Genomic DNA, 12,951 nt, shown 5'->3' on the forward strand with positions numbered 1-12,951 from the left:
GCCACGATTTCTTGGATTTCTTTGGAGATTGGTGGAGTTGTTGTGGCGGTTGGGTCGACAGTGGAAGTGGGTTTGGTGTGTTGGTGGCGGCGGTGGTGGCGAGAGTTGAAGCAAAGAGAGAGCATGAAGCCTCACATGGTCTCTCATCTCTCTCTCCATTGCTGAAGCCTCACCAAGATTGAAAAAAAAATATTTTAATAAAATGGTAAAAGAATAGAGTTTTGGGATGTTGGGTATATTGTAAAATGGTATGGTATAATTGATAAAGTAGCTTTTTAAGATGGTAAAATAGAATAGGATAACATTTCCCATTGTGAATGCTCTTACAAGTTAAAACAATACCAATCCCTTCAATGCTTTTTTTTTTTTTTTTTTGACAGGACCAATCCGTAGTGTCATACATAGCCGCCAAAAAACTCAAAACTTTGAATCGATTTTTCATTCTTTTTTATTGTGTACCATATCATATTGTGTATTAATAAACAATATGTTTTTAAATAAATAAATTTTTTTTACCAAATAGGTCCTTATGAAATTTATCTAAGGAAATAATATCATTTGTAACTCAACTTTGTGAAAATCGAGTTTTAAGTAAAAGTTGACTTTCCAAAAGTTGAGTTCTATGCAAATACCCGCTAATGTGGCATTTTAAAAAACACTCATCCCATTAAACTCAAGTTGCACAATTCTTTTTTCCTACAAACTAAAGTTTATGAAAATTGAGTTCAAAAATTAAAAATTAAAAAATACTAGGAAAACTCAAGTTCTAACACGACTAGTGAGCTGCATTGAACTCATCGCACTTGGAACTAAATTTTATTAAACTCAAATTGCACTGAACAAAATTTTACCAAGAACTTGAGTTTATGAAAAACAAGTTCATTGCCAAAAATAAATTTAGAAGGTGAAAACTCGAGTTCTATGTAACACAATCGTTGAGCTAAAAAAAGTTAATAAGGAACTTGAGTTTTATAAATTCGTGTTTCACTTAAAACTTTTGAATTTGTGCCAAGCTATCTTTTAAACTTAGCCAATCTTCATCTCCTTTGACTTTTCTTCTGTTCTAGATCATTTCTGTAGCTCTTCTCACATCATCTTGTTTCTCTTCAAATTATGTTTATTTCTCACCTTTCAATTCATTCAAAACTTCTTATTATTCCTTTGAGCCATTGGGTATCTCAATTTACATGTAAATAATCTATATATCTTAGTCAATTCTTTTCTTAGATCTAGTTGATATAAGTTATCATTTTTTATTTTTTATTTTTTATACGTGTATGAAGCTCTCTTCTGGAGACTTGAATCCTAGCCTTTACCCCCCACACCCCACAAGCACTTATACTTGTGGAGTGACCATTGTGCCAATGGCGTGAGGTAGTAAGTTCTCATTTCTTAGATATATAATCATACAATCACTTTTTTATAGCGTTTATGTCATATTAAATAGTTGTAATAGAGTTGAAATGTTGAAGATGTGCATGAGTTTTGAATGCCATGACCTTAAATGGCTCCGGACTTTTGTATTGTGTATGTAACGGGTAATTGGATCCACGGAGAATTCCAAACATCTAGAGCAATTTCATTCTCTATTTCTAACACACCCCCTTACTCAATAACTCTCTCTTTCTTTTTTATTAATTTTTTTAATTATTTTTTTTTAAAATCAAGAATTGATTTCCATTTTCCACACCCAAGATCCTTGTTTTGGTTTTGGAACATTCCAAACCTGTTTCCCCTTGAGGCATTTGGCTGAAAGTAGATTAATGCAATCTTATCTTCCTTTTTGATTATATTCCAACCCAATTTGGCAATGACTGCTGCGTTCATATATTTCATTCTTTTAATACCAAGGATAATGGGTGTGCAAATCAATCCTACATGCAAATTGAAATATATTTGCAGACTGTATAATTCTGATATTTTACGGACTTTTGCATTAGTTGAAAGTTGAAACAAAAAGAGGATTTTTTTTTTTTTTTTTAAATAACTATAAAACCCAAACAATATTATTAGTTAGTCAACGTTTCAAACTAATTTAATTTATAGACAAATCGAGTGTCTCACACTCGAGTTCCAAACTCGAGTGTGAGACACTCGACTTCTAGTGCAATTTTGCACAGCGAAGTCGAGTCTTTTGGACTCGATTTGTTAGAAACTAAATTAGTTTGAAACGTTGCCTAACTAATAATATTGTTTGAGTTTTATAGTTATTTTTTTTTTTTTAAATCCACAAAAAGGTCTAGCAAAATGAAATGCTCTATTCATCGTAGTGGATGATTCATGTCTACACTAGTATACTATTTTCATCCAAGATGGTCTAGCCATACAGAGCAATTGGGTACAGGAGATTTCGTTAAGTCAGTTCAGGTCCCACTATCATTCAAAGAGAGAGAGAGAGAGAGATGCTAAATAAAAACCATTCATTAGGGGAAGGGAATGGAACAGAATCAACTCTACGCTATATGCACCAAAAAGGTTCAACATTAACAAGTTACCAACTTTTGATCAAAATTCTATATGACAAATTCAATTTATGGTTTAAATACTAGCAGGGGATAACTAGATCAAGCTCAAGGTATGGCCCCAAAAAAGAAGACAACATTTCCAAGAGATGTGGCAAAAATTGGGCAAACATGCTTTTGCCAAAATCCCACAAGCGGGGATCAATTAAAAGTTGAAACAAGTGCAGTTAACTCCGAAATCCAGACTTGAAGTCTAATGATGATCAAGCCAAGCTGAAGCTTCCAAGGAAGAATGTTAGAAAGGAGATGCTTGCAGGTAGAAATTTAAGACCTGAAAGACATAATTAAATGTCTAGTTCCATTGAAAATCAAGGAGTTTGAGTTTCTTACCATGTTTATAAACTATATACCCCGGCGGTATTCTAGCTGCTTGGTATTCTCTAGCATTATCTACGAACAAAACCAATAGAAAAATCCAATAAATCCTCATGACCGATAAAAAAAGAATTGAAGCAATATTACCTCTGTATAGATGTCATTCAGCATTGATCAAGTACAGAGGTCACTCAATATATTCTAACTAAATCAAAAACAGTGTGAAGGCCAGCGTTATCATTGGCTACCAAAACAAAAAAAATATGTACTTACTTCTCTAATGTAATTTGCTATTGCTTTGCAGCCTTCAATTGCAAGTTGCATGACCTTTTCAAAAATGTCAATTGGTAACTTAGAATCCATCTGCAAGAGAACATCAGACATGAGTGCTCCAAAAAATATATTTATATATTTACCTTTTTGGGTGATGCTGCTAAATCAAACAAGGAAAACCCTTAATGGCAAAGTAATAGGGATGCACAGAATGATCAGTATTAATTGAACTGTTGAACCTAATAAACTGCAAAAATTTCAAAAACATCACCCAAACTTCAAGGGAAAATAAGTTCTACACTTCAAAAACACTGCAAAAGCTGTATCACACAAATCAATAAGGCAATTAATCAAAAGCCTAATACCAAATACTCAGGTTGAGTAAATAGATCAGTATAATAATCAAGGTAGGTTAAAACAAGTTCTGAACATTACAAATCCTTGTAGGGCAAACAGGAATGGGAGAAGCATACAGTTCAGCAATTGGTGGCTAGGGATTGAAATGTAGGCAAAAAAGTTAAAGTGGGGAGAGAGAGTTTCAATTTCTTTATATGTGAGGCTCAGAGCTGTTTTGAAATCCAAATGCAGAAACTTTCAAAAGCACAAAAGCACTGAATGAGCCCATTATGTCAAACATCATGAGATTTTAGACCTGTAAGAGGCACTGAGAAGGATAAATAAGAGCAGATTTTCAGATGTAACCTGAAGAAGAGTCACTTTGTCCAACTTAGGTAGAAATCCCACGGTGACATCAGGACCTCCGGCACTATCTTCTACATAGTTCAAATCTGTTTGCATGACAATTTTCAAAATAAGAATTCATTTGGAAAAGCAACAATGTAGATGTACCAAGAAACCATTAAAAAAAATAAAGGCACGTAAATTTACCAAGCAGTGGAGTGCTATTGAGATATCCAGAGCTACATGAAGTAACAAGATCACGCATTGGGATCCCAGCATCTGCAAGGGCTAAAGTTGCAGCATTGATACATGCAGATCTAGTTCCTGCAGAAAACCAGTTCCCAGCTCATGAGTAGAATTCAACATAACATTTTAGGTCCATTTGATAACATATTCAACTGGTATTATGTACTCAGACTCGTGAGCTCTCTTCCATATATGCTTACAGTGTGTCCTTATTTTATTAATATTATTATTATTTTTATTAACAATAATTGTCTGCAGTGGCAGCTTAATTCTTAACCAAACACTGGCTAAGAATGGCATGAAACACATACAGGAATGTATCTTACAACAAGAATGTGTGCCAAAGTTTCTATCTATTATCTTACATAGTAACTGACTAACTTCTCTAGAAGGCATTATCTTAAAAAAGAAAAGAAATAAATAAGAACTTCTATAAAGATAAAATGGACAGAAGATAAATGAAAGCATACCCACAGACACACACACACAAACACAAAACGAGGGAGACAGAAAGGGCATGAATTCATGAATTAATTAAAAAGATAAAGATACGAGCTGATGATCAGTCAGGAGTAATAAGTGCATGGGGATTCATTTGAATCTCAACTTACCACCATCTGCTTGGAGTACTTGGACAAAAATATCTATCTGCAAGATTACAGACAAGGTTTCAGAAAAGAACTAAGAATTACATATTCATTTAGGAAATGTTTCCAAGATGCTGGAACAGAACCTGAGACCGAGGCATCAAATGTGTCAATATGCAAGCTTCCATGGTCTGGCGAATTACCAAAGATATCTCTGTGGATCGTCTGAGTGCAAGAAAAAAACTTGTATCAACAACAGAGCAAACGATCAAACATATGCATGCCAAGAACCTTGTAGCTCAACTAACACCTCTTAGTGTTTCCAATGGAGGCATCCAGGGTTCAAATCCCCCCTCCCCAACAAGTGAACTATCTAAAAAAGATCATTCATATGCATGTCGTATTCAGATTTTGGTGATGCATCAAATTTCATGATAGATAGGGATTTGACAATGGCCAATAAAATGTTTACTTTGAATCCATTCAACCAATCAAAAAATTAAAAATATTACAAATCTAATAGGTAGCCTTATTAGCCATTAAGAACAGTAATATCATTGCCAATGTTATACAAGTTTACAAGGCAATATCATTCTTCAATTTGAACATCTTGTTACAGTGAAACCAGATAATATGAATGCCTAGCATCACGATCTGGAAATTATACTATTAACTGGAATAATGAAATTTATGTGCAAAGTAGATAAAGACACAAGTAAGAATCATGGATTGTCAATTACCACCCTCCTCCTCTCTCTTTGGCCACTGTGAGTTCATCCTTCTTGCCAATTGTAAGAGCACGCAAGCAGAAAAAGAAATACTTCACCAAAAGCTTTAACTCCGGGAAGCCTACGAGCACTAGCTCTAATGGCATCTCCTCCTGTGATCTATATAGGAGGCAAGCAGGCTGCCTGATGCAGGGCATTTCAAGTATCTATATCTTAATCCTCTTGTAACTAATCAGTTACTTAGATGATTGCTTAAGCATCAGCCAATAGGATTTAGACACATGTCAACCATCTAGAGGTTGTCAATGCCAAACAACTTGTATAAGTAGCAGGATGTAAGCACTTTGTAAATAAGGTTTTTTTCATGTGAATGAAATAAGCATTTGAGAGATATTTTTGAAGAACTTTGTGTTCTTTGTATAGGTGCCTAACCACCTATCAATTTGTTCTAAGGAACTCACATCCCATTTAGTTCTAATTCATATCACATCCCGTCATCCTCCCTACATCACTGCCACCAAGCTAAAGCATATATTAACCTCACAACACATATCAGAAGCAAAGGCAGTATAGAATATCTCCATCCCTCTTGGATGATTAAAATCAAGACAAGTTTTGATGCTTGTCAACTATATAAGTTGGTATTTCAAGTAGAAGTGATGCATAAGAAGGTATTTCTCATTTTTTTTTTTTTAATGAACATGTCGAATAATACTTCTAGAGACAAGTTGATGGAGTCCTAACTTATTCAAAATTATGAATACCGTGAATGAGATACTGACACGATTTTAGTTCATCAACTACCAACAAATAATAGTTTTAGACTCTCACAAATTATTCAGCCTGTCTACAATTAGATAAATACACTCCCCTAAGAATCAGAGTTTAGAAACTGTAATTTCTAAATTACAAAATTTTCTCTTTAGACACATTCTTTATGCATTTAAAACTACATATATAATAGCGCTCGCTTTTTATGTATAGACGATACGCGCAGCTCTACTGATTGAATTATGGCAATGTAACAAAATAGGTGACCTAATAAAATGAAAAAAGAGGATTACCTGTCACCCTTTGGTTTTCTCATGCGATCCCCGGTACTAAAATTAGCCATGCTATAATCACAGCGCACCTGAAACATGAACAAACACGAATAATACGATTAGAAAGTGAGAAATGCATCTATAAACTTGTCTTTACAAAGAAAAAGAAAAAAAGGAAGTGAGTTACCAGTGCTTGGTCATTAATTTGTTGAGACCTATTTTGGACCTGCAAATGAGCATACATTATTTATTATTTAAATAAATATCAATGAGATTGCAAAAGAAACAAACAAAGACTGGCTTTCTCAAAAAGTAAAAATGCACCTCTCTAGGGCCATATACTGCAGCAATGACTTTGGTGTTACCCATCTCAAACACAGCGGAACTGAAATTGATATTGATATAATAAGCATGCATTGCATACTTAAGAAAGAAGAAAAAACACAAACACCAGCTATTCTTAAGAAACAGAAAGGTAAAGTACCTACCCGTCAGCTTTGGCTACAGCACCAATCTCAGCTCGAATTTGTCTCATCTGTCGTCTTTTTTTTTTTTTTTTTTTTTTTTAGAGTGAACAAACAACAAAGGTTGAAAAAACATGAGAATAAGCGAAAACGAAAGAGAGAGAGATAATATACTTCCATGGGACGGCGACCATCTAATCGAAGACCTTCAGGGCTTACAAACTCCATCTCTATTCTCTACTACCAACCAAGGCAACGGGAACTCACAAACAAGAGAAGAGAAGTGGGACTCCCAACAAATTCCCAAATCTAAGCAATGGCCACCAGGGCAACAAACCACATAATCTAATCTAAAACCCTTTGCTTTAAACGACGCCGTTGCTATTAATATACACTTGACAAAAACACTATCTATTTTGTTCCTACATTTTGAGGATAAAGTTAATTTGTCCCCTATTATTTTTAACTTACAATCAATATAATCACTACCGTTATCTCACTAATGAAAAATACACCACATGTGCAAAATAGTGTTTTGTCATGTGCAATACACATGATTAATTTTAACCACAATAACCTCAACCAACTCTAGTTAACTCACCCATATTTCTACTAAATACTCAACAACATAAATTTTTTCCTCTATCTTCAACATCATTGTGTTAAACATATTATAGCCCAAACCAATTGTAGATTCATGTACTTGTAGAATAAACAAATTAACCATGGAAGTCTATGGTTAGCCAAGGTTACTCTAGGGATTCCTAGTAAGAGCTTAATGAACATATGTAGCCATTACGGGCGTTTCACCTTGGACGTAGATTGTCAAGCTAAACCACGTAAACCTTTATATCTCCCTTTTGTGCTTTTGCTTATCATCATTCAACAATCACTCACAATCACACAACTTCTTTAACATCGTCCAATCGACCACTAAGCTTTGATCAATCCTCTCACTCTATCGGCCACTCTCCAAACCCTTGCTTGCCTCCACTATCAGCTAACCCATCGAACTCCACCTTCCACCATGTCTCTGCCGCTTTGTCGCTCCAGTGGTCAAAACCACCACCCTCACCTAGATGAAGATAGAGAGATCTGCTTTTTTCTTTTTTTAAGGTTGATCTTCCATTAAAACTAAATTTCTTTATGATCTATTTTTTTTAGGGGGAATGTGATCTATTTATTGACAACTATGATTCATTTATTTTGTTTTTAAAATTTTGGAGTCTTGTATATTTGCATTGTATTAGTGGCGTGGCAATTATTGAATTATCAAGTCCCCACTTCCCTAGCAATCGGATTATTAAATAATAATAATAAAAAGGTGTGGCAATTAAGGCTCCGCTTAGGAGGAGGGAATGGAATGGAATGGAAAGGAATAAAATGAATAATTTTATAATATTCTTTCCCTCTTTTGTTTGAGAGTTTTAAGGGAGGGAATGGAAAGTCCATTCTCTTATTTGGGAGTTTAAGTGGGAGGGAATGAGTAAGAGGGAACATTCATTCCTCTCTATTCTCTTAAAATCTCAAATTTTCATTCTCTCGAAATTCAGAGGAATGGGAGGGAATGAAATTAGATTTAATGATTTTTTTACTAAAACTCTCAAAATATCCCTATATATTCAACCTTTTATTTTAAAATAGGGGTCTAATAATAATATTTTCATAAAATGATTCCATTCCATTCCCTCCATGTTGCTCCCAAACAGGATTACTTATATTCCGTTTATTTTCATTCATTTCCATTCCTTTATTTTAAAACATCCAATCAAGGTTACTTAATTCCATTCCATTCTTTTTCATTCATTTCCCTTACTTAAATACATTCCATTCATTTCCATTCCCTTATGATCAGCTCATTCCATTCCATTTCATTCCCTTATGAACTCCTAAGCGGAGCCTAAGTTTTTACATGAAAAATTTAGTATAAAATTATAAAGAGTCATGTTAACGGGTGCCCTTAAGGCAATTGTTATAAAACTATATTAGGAAAGTTTTAACACAACTTTTACAGGAAACATAAAAAGCTGTCTACAACGTTAATTGTTTTATAATTTTCCCATAAAAAAATTCCTAATATAGTTCCTAAACCAATTCACTTAGAGCATTCATTAACATTTTCCAATTATAAATTATATCATTGGTTGCATTTGTTTTGCTCAATGAAAAAAAACAAGGAGGCAAGCGGATATGACTATCCTCCATGGAGTAAGCAATGCTTGAGTGGCCTAGATGGGTCTACATGAAGGGGTCTCAAGTGGGGTACTTCATACTTGCAGGAGTTTGTTTAGGTGGATTGAGTTATAACTTGACCTCATCTAAAGCACTAATGGTTTTAGGCCATGAAAGGCAATATTTTTATAATCAAACTAACATCATGTCAAATATTAGATATGAATTAAAATTAAACATTTTTTTTTTATATATATACAAGATAGAAATTCTACTCTAATCTAATCTAACTATATATGTGTGTGAAACTCTCTCCTGAAAACTTGAATCACAGTCCTTGTCGCCCCACACCTTATAAACACTTATACTTGTGGAGTGATCATTGTGCCAAGAGTGTGCGGTGGTAATTAAAATTAAACACTTTTTTTTTAATACAAGATAGAAATTTACTCTAACCTAATCTAAGTGTATATGTGTGTGAAACTCTCTCTTGGAGACTTGAACTCCAGCCTTTGTCCCCCCACACCCCACAAGCATTTATACTTATGGAGTGACCATTACATCGAGAGTGTGCGGTGGTTAAAATTAAACACTTGAACATGAACAGATTTGTAAAAATAACAATAGGGTTATTAATGGATTAATATGCTAAATAAATGGAATACAAACATATTTATTTCACTAACTCAAACACCAAGCAAAAAGGAAGGAAAAAAAGAAAAAGAAAAAGAAAAAAAAGAAAGAAATTCTTTCTGGCGCTTCATTTCATGTCGTCTGCTACATTTTGTACCCCTCCAAAGAAATGACAAATAGTTAGGATTGTAATAAATTTATATACTATCAAAAGGCTTGTAATAAAAATAACAATAGTGTTATTAATGGATTAATATGCTAAATAAATGGAATACAAACATATTTATTTCACTAACTCAAACACCAAGCAAAAAGGAAGGAAAAAAAGAAAAAAGAAAGAAATTCTTTCTGGCGCTTCATTTCATGTCGTCCGCTACATTTTGTACCCCTCCAAAGAAATGACAAATAGTTAGGCTTGTAAGAGCACCCACAGCAGATGTGGGATATGTGCCAAATGCTAAATATTTGGCACATATTCCACACCAAACACCAAAAACTCCTTTTATCAGATGTGCCAAATCTCAAAAAATTTGCCACATGTGAATAGTACCGTTGCAAATTTGCAACGGTACGGACGAAGAATGGTATAATTTTTATTGTTTTTTTATTCTCGTTTCTCTATCCTCTTTCTTCAGTTTATTCTTTTCTCTTCTCTCTCACCTCTGTTCTTTCTCACCGGTTCCCTCTCACCGATTCCCTCTGTCTTATAAATTGTTGATCTTGATCCGTCATCGCTGATCCTCATTGTCGATCCATCATCGCTGATCTCTCACCGATTGCATTTTGCATCATCATTGCCGATCTCTCCGGGCATCGTCATCGTCATCGCCGATCGGAATCGACGTTGAGGTGAGATCGGAATCGACATTGAGGTGAGATCGGAGTGTTCGTCATAATCGTGGGCATCGACGTTGAGGTGAGGTGAGATCTTGATCATGGGTTGCTGGTGCTAGTGGGTTTTGGTTGCTGGTGCAAGTAGATTCGTGGCTTTGGGTTGGCGGTGCTAGTAGTTTTGTGGGTTTGGGTTACCAATGCTAGTGGGTTTTGGTTGTGTTTTTTGAGTTTGAGTTGCTGTGCTAGTGGGTGTTGCTCTATTTTTAATGGGTTTTGTGGTGGGCTGTTGATGACGGTGGTTGTGCTAGTGGTTTTGTTTTCAGTTTTTTGTTTTGCAATGGATTGTGGCTGCCACGGTGGTGGAGGTGGTGGCGGCGGCAGTAGTGTTGTGATTGTTATTTATTGTGTTAGATATATTATTTTATTGTGTTGTTTATATTATTTTAACGTGTAGTAAATATTATTTTAATGTATAGAATTGAATGATAAAACATCTGATAAATGGGATGTTATAAAATGATGTGGTAAAATAATAAAGTAGGTCTTTGGTATGGCAAAATGACATTTTTTTGCAACATCTGTTGTGGATGCTCTAATAAATTTATATACTATCAAAAGGGTGGGGTCCCTCTTAAGATTAGTTTGAACTTTGATCGTATGTTTAATCTTTGACCACATGTTTAATTGGGATGAAAAGCAAGAAAATAGAAAATGGGATGGATAAAAGTTTTCCATCCTGGCCCACTATTCTTTCTTCCTCTCTAAATTGAGGAGAAAATAGAAGAGAAAGTTACATTGAAAAGAAAAGTATAAAATTATCCTCAGTTTTTTATTCCTTTATTTTTAATAACGCGAAAATACACTTTTGGTCTTTATATTTTGGGCCAATTCTCATTTTGGTCCTTAAATTGATTTTGCTACTAATGTAGTCCCTAAAAAAAGAAAATCGATTTCATTTTGGTCCCTGCTGTCAACCCATTAACGGAAATCTCCTATGTGGTAGACGGAATGCTATGCTTGCTGACATTGTGCTAACGTGGCCATTAAAATATTATTAAAAATAATTATTTGGCATTTTTAAATGCCACGTCAGCATTTTAATTTTTTTAAACAAAGCCAAGTTAGAAAATTTATATAAACAAAGAAATTAAATTAAATTTGGGTCGACACATAGTGAATATGGTCCTGAATACGAGCGTTTATACAACTTTTGCTCTTTTGAAAGCCAATACCTCGGTGCTTTTCTACGAGCCTTCTCTGCCTCAGTTTTATCATTGGGCAAAGTCCCATCATTGAGAAACGAGACTATTGGTTCCATCCAGCTAGGGCCTGCTCATATGAAGTTCACCATTGTTAGGGTCTATTTTTCATAAGTAGGGGTCACCAAGTTTTCTACTAGTATAATCCTCAGAAGGCTTTCTCTAGCCAAGGTAGCTAGAGTTGCCAATGAATCAGCATGAGAATTTTTACTCCGAGGTACTTGTTCTAAAGTAAAAGACTCGAAGTCGGCCTGCAAACGCTTCACTTAGTTTAAGTACCACTGCATCCTTAGATCCTTTGCCTTAAATTAACCCTGAACCTGCCTAGCTACTAGCCTTGAATTGCAATGAACTTTCACAAATTTTCCTTCGAGCTTCTTGACAGCATTTAACCTCGCTTGGAGGGCCTCGTACTCAGCCTCATTGTTTGTGGTCGAGAAGCTTAATCTCAAAGACTTCTTTAGCGTAATTCTTTCTTGGGAGATTATCACGATTCCGATCTCCGAACCCTTCTGGTTAGCTGCCTTGTCAACAAGCAACTCCTAGGTTCGTTGAGATGAGATTGTGTTTACCCTAACTCCTTTCTTGGGCATCCTTATCTCTTGGGAATCAGGCTGGTCCAATTCTTCAGTAAACTCCGCTACCAAGTTAGCAAGGACTTGTCCTTTCACCGATGTCCGAGGTAGATATCGGATGTCGAATGCTCCCAACATTGTTTCCCACTTTGCCACTCTTCCAATGTAGTTAGATCTCCCAAGCAGTGCTTGTAATGGCAACTAGGTGAGGATGATGATTGTATGAGCTTGGAAGTAGTGTGGAAGCTTTTTTTTTGGCATGAATGATGGCCATGATGGCTTTTCTAGGTGAAGGTATCGAGCCTTGACTTTCTGGAGGGATTTACAGACATAATAAACTAGCTTTTGGGTTCCTTCTTCAACTCGTACCAAGACCAAACTTACTGCAAGTGACGTAACAACTATATAAGCATATAAGACCTCCTCTTTCTTTGGCTTGGCCAGGATTAGAGGATGAGCTAGATATGTCTTCAGTTCTCAAAGGCCTTGTCACATTCCTCGGACTAGGAAAAATCCTTCCATTTATGTAATAATTGGAAAAATTGTTTGCATCAGTCGATTGATCGAGATTTGAATCTATTCAAGACCGCCATCATCCCAGTTAAACGTTGGACTTCTT

General features: G+C 35.2%; 1 protein-coding gene across 3 annotated transcripts; it reads right to left on the reverse strand.

Moving 5' to 3' along the window:
• Positions 1-2,463: 2,463 nt before the first annotated feature.
• Positions 2,464-7,205, reverse strand: LOC112034676 (exosome complex component RRP41 homolog). Of its 3 annotated transcripts, none has more exons than XM_024067494.2 (12): positions 7,034-7,205; positions 6,884-6,930; positions 6,720-6,780; positions 6,583-6,621; positions 6,417-6,484; positions 4,771-4,849; positions 4,649-4,685; positions 3,999-4,115; positions 3,813-3,898; positions 3,111-3,200; positions 2,853-2,912; positions 2,464-2,735 (listed from the first exon to the last, which is right to left on the reverse strand). In XM_024067494.2, the coding sequence occupies exons 1-11, from the start codon at positions 7,085-7,087 to the stop codon at positions 2,865-2,867; spliced, it is 726 nt and encodes a 241-aa protein (XP_023923262.1). In that variant the 5' UTR covers positions 7,088-7,205; the 3' UTR covers positions 2,464-2,735; positions 2,853-2,864. The 3 variants fall into 3 exon arrangements, with proteins under 3 accessions (XP_023923262.1, XP_023923264.1, XP_023923263.1); XM_024067496.2 differs by having other exon boundaries at positions 2,464-2,741; XM_024067495.2 differs by having other exon boundaries at positions 2,464-2,793.
• Positions 7,206-12,951: the final 5,746 nt, after the last annotated feature.

This window comes from Quercus suber, unplaced genomic scaffold, assembly GCF_002906115.3.
Source record: "Quercus suber isolate HL8 unplaced genomic scaffold, Cork oak 2.0 scaffold_57, whole genome shotgun sequence".
NCBI classification, from domain to species: Eukaryota; Viridiplantae; Streptophyta; class Magnoliopsida; order Fagales; family Fagaceae; genus Quercus; species Quercus suber.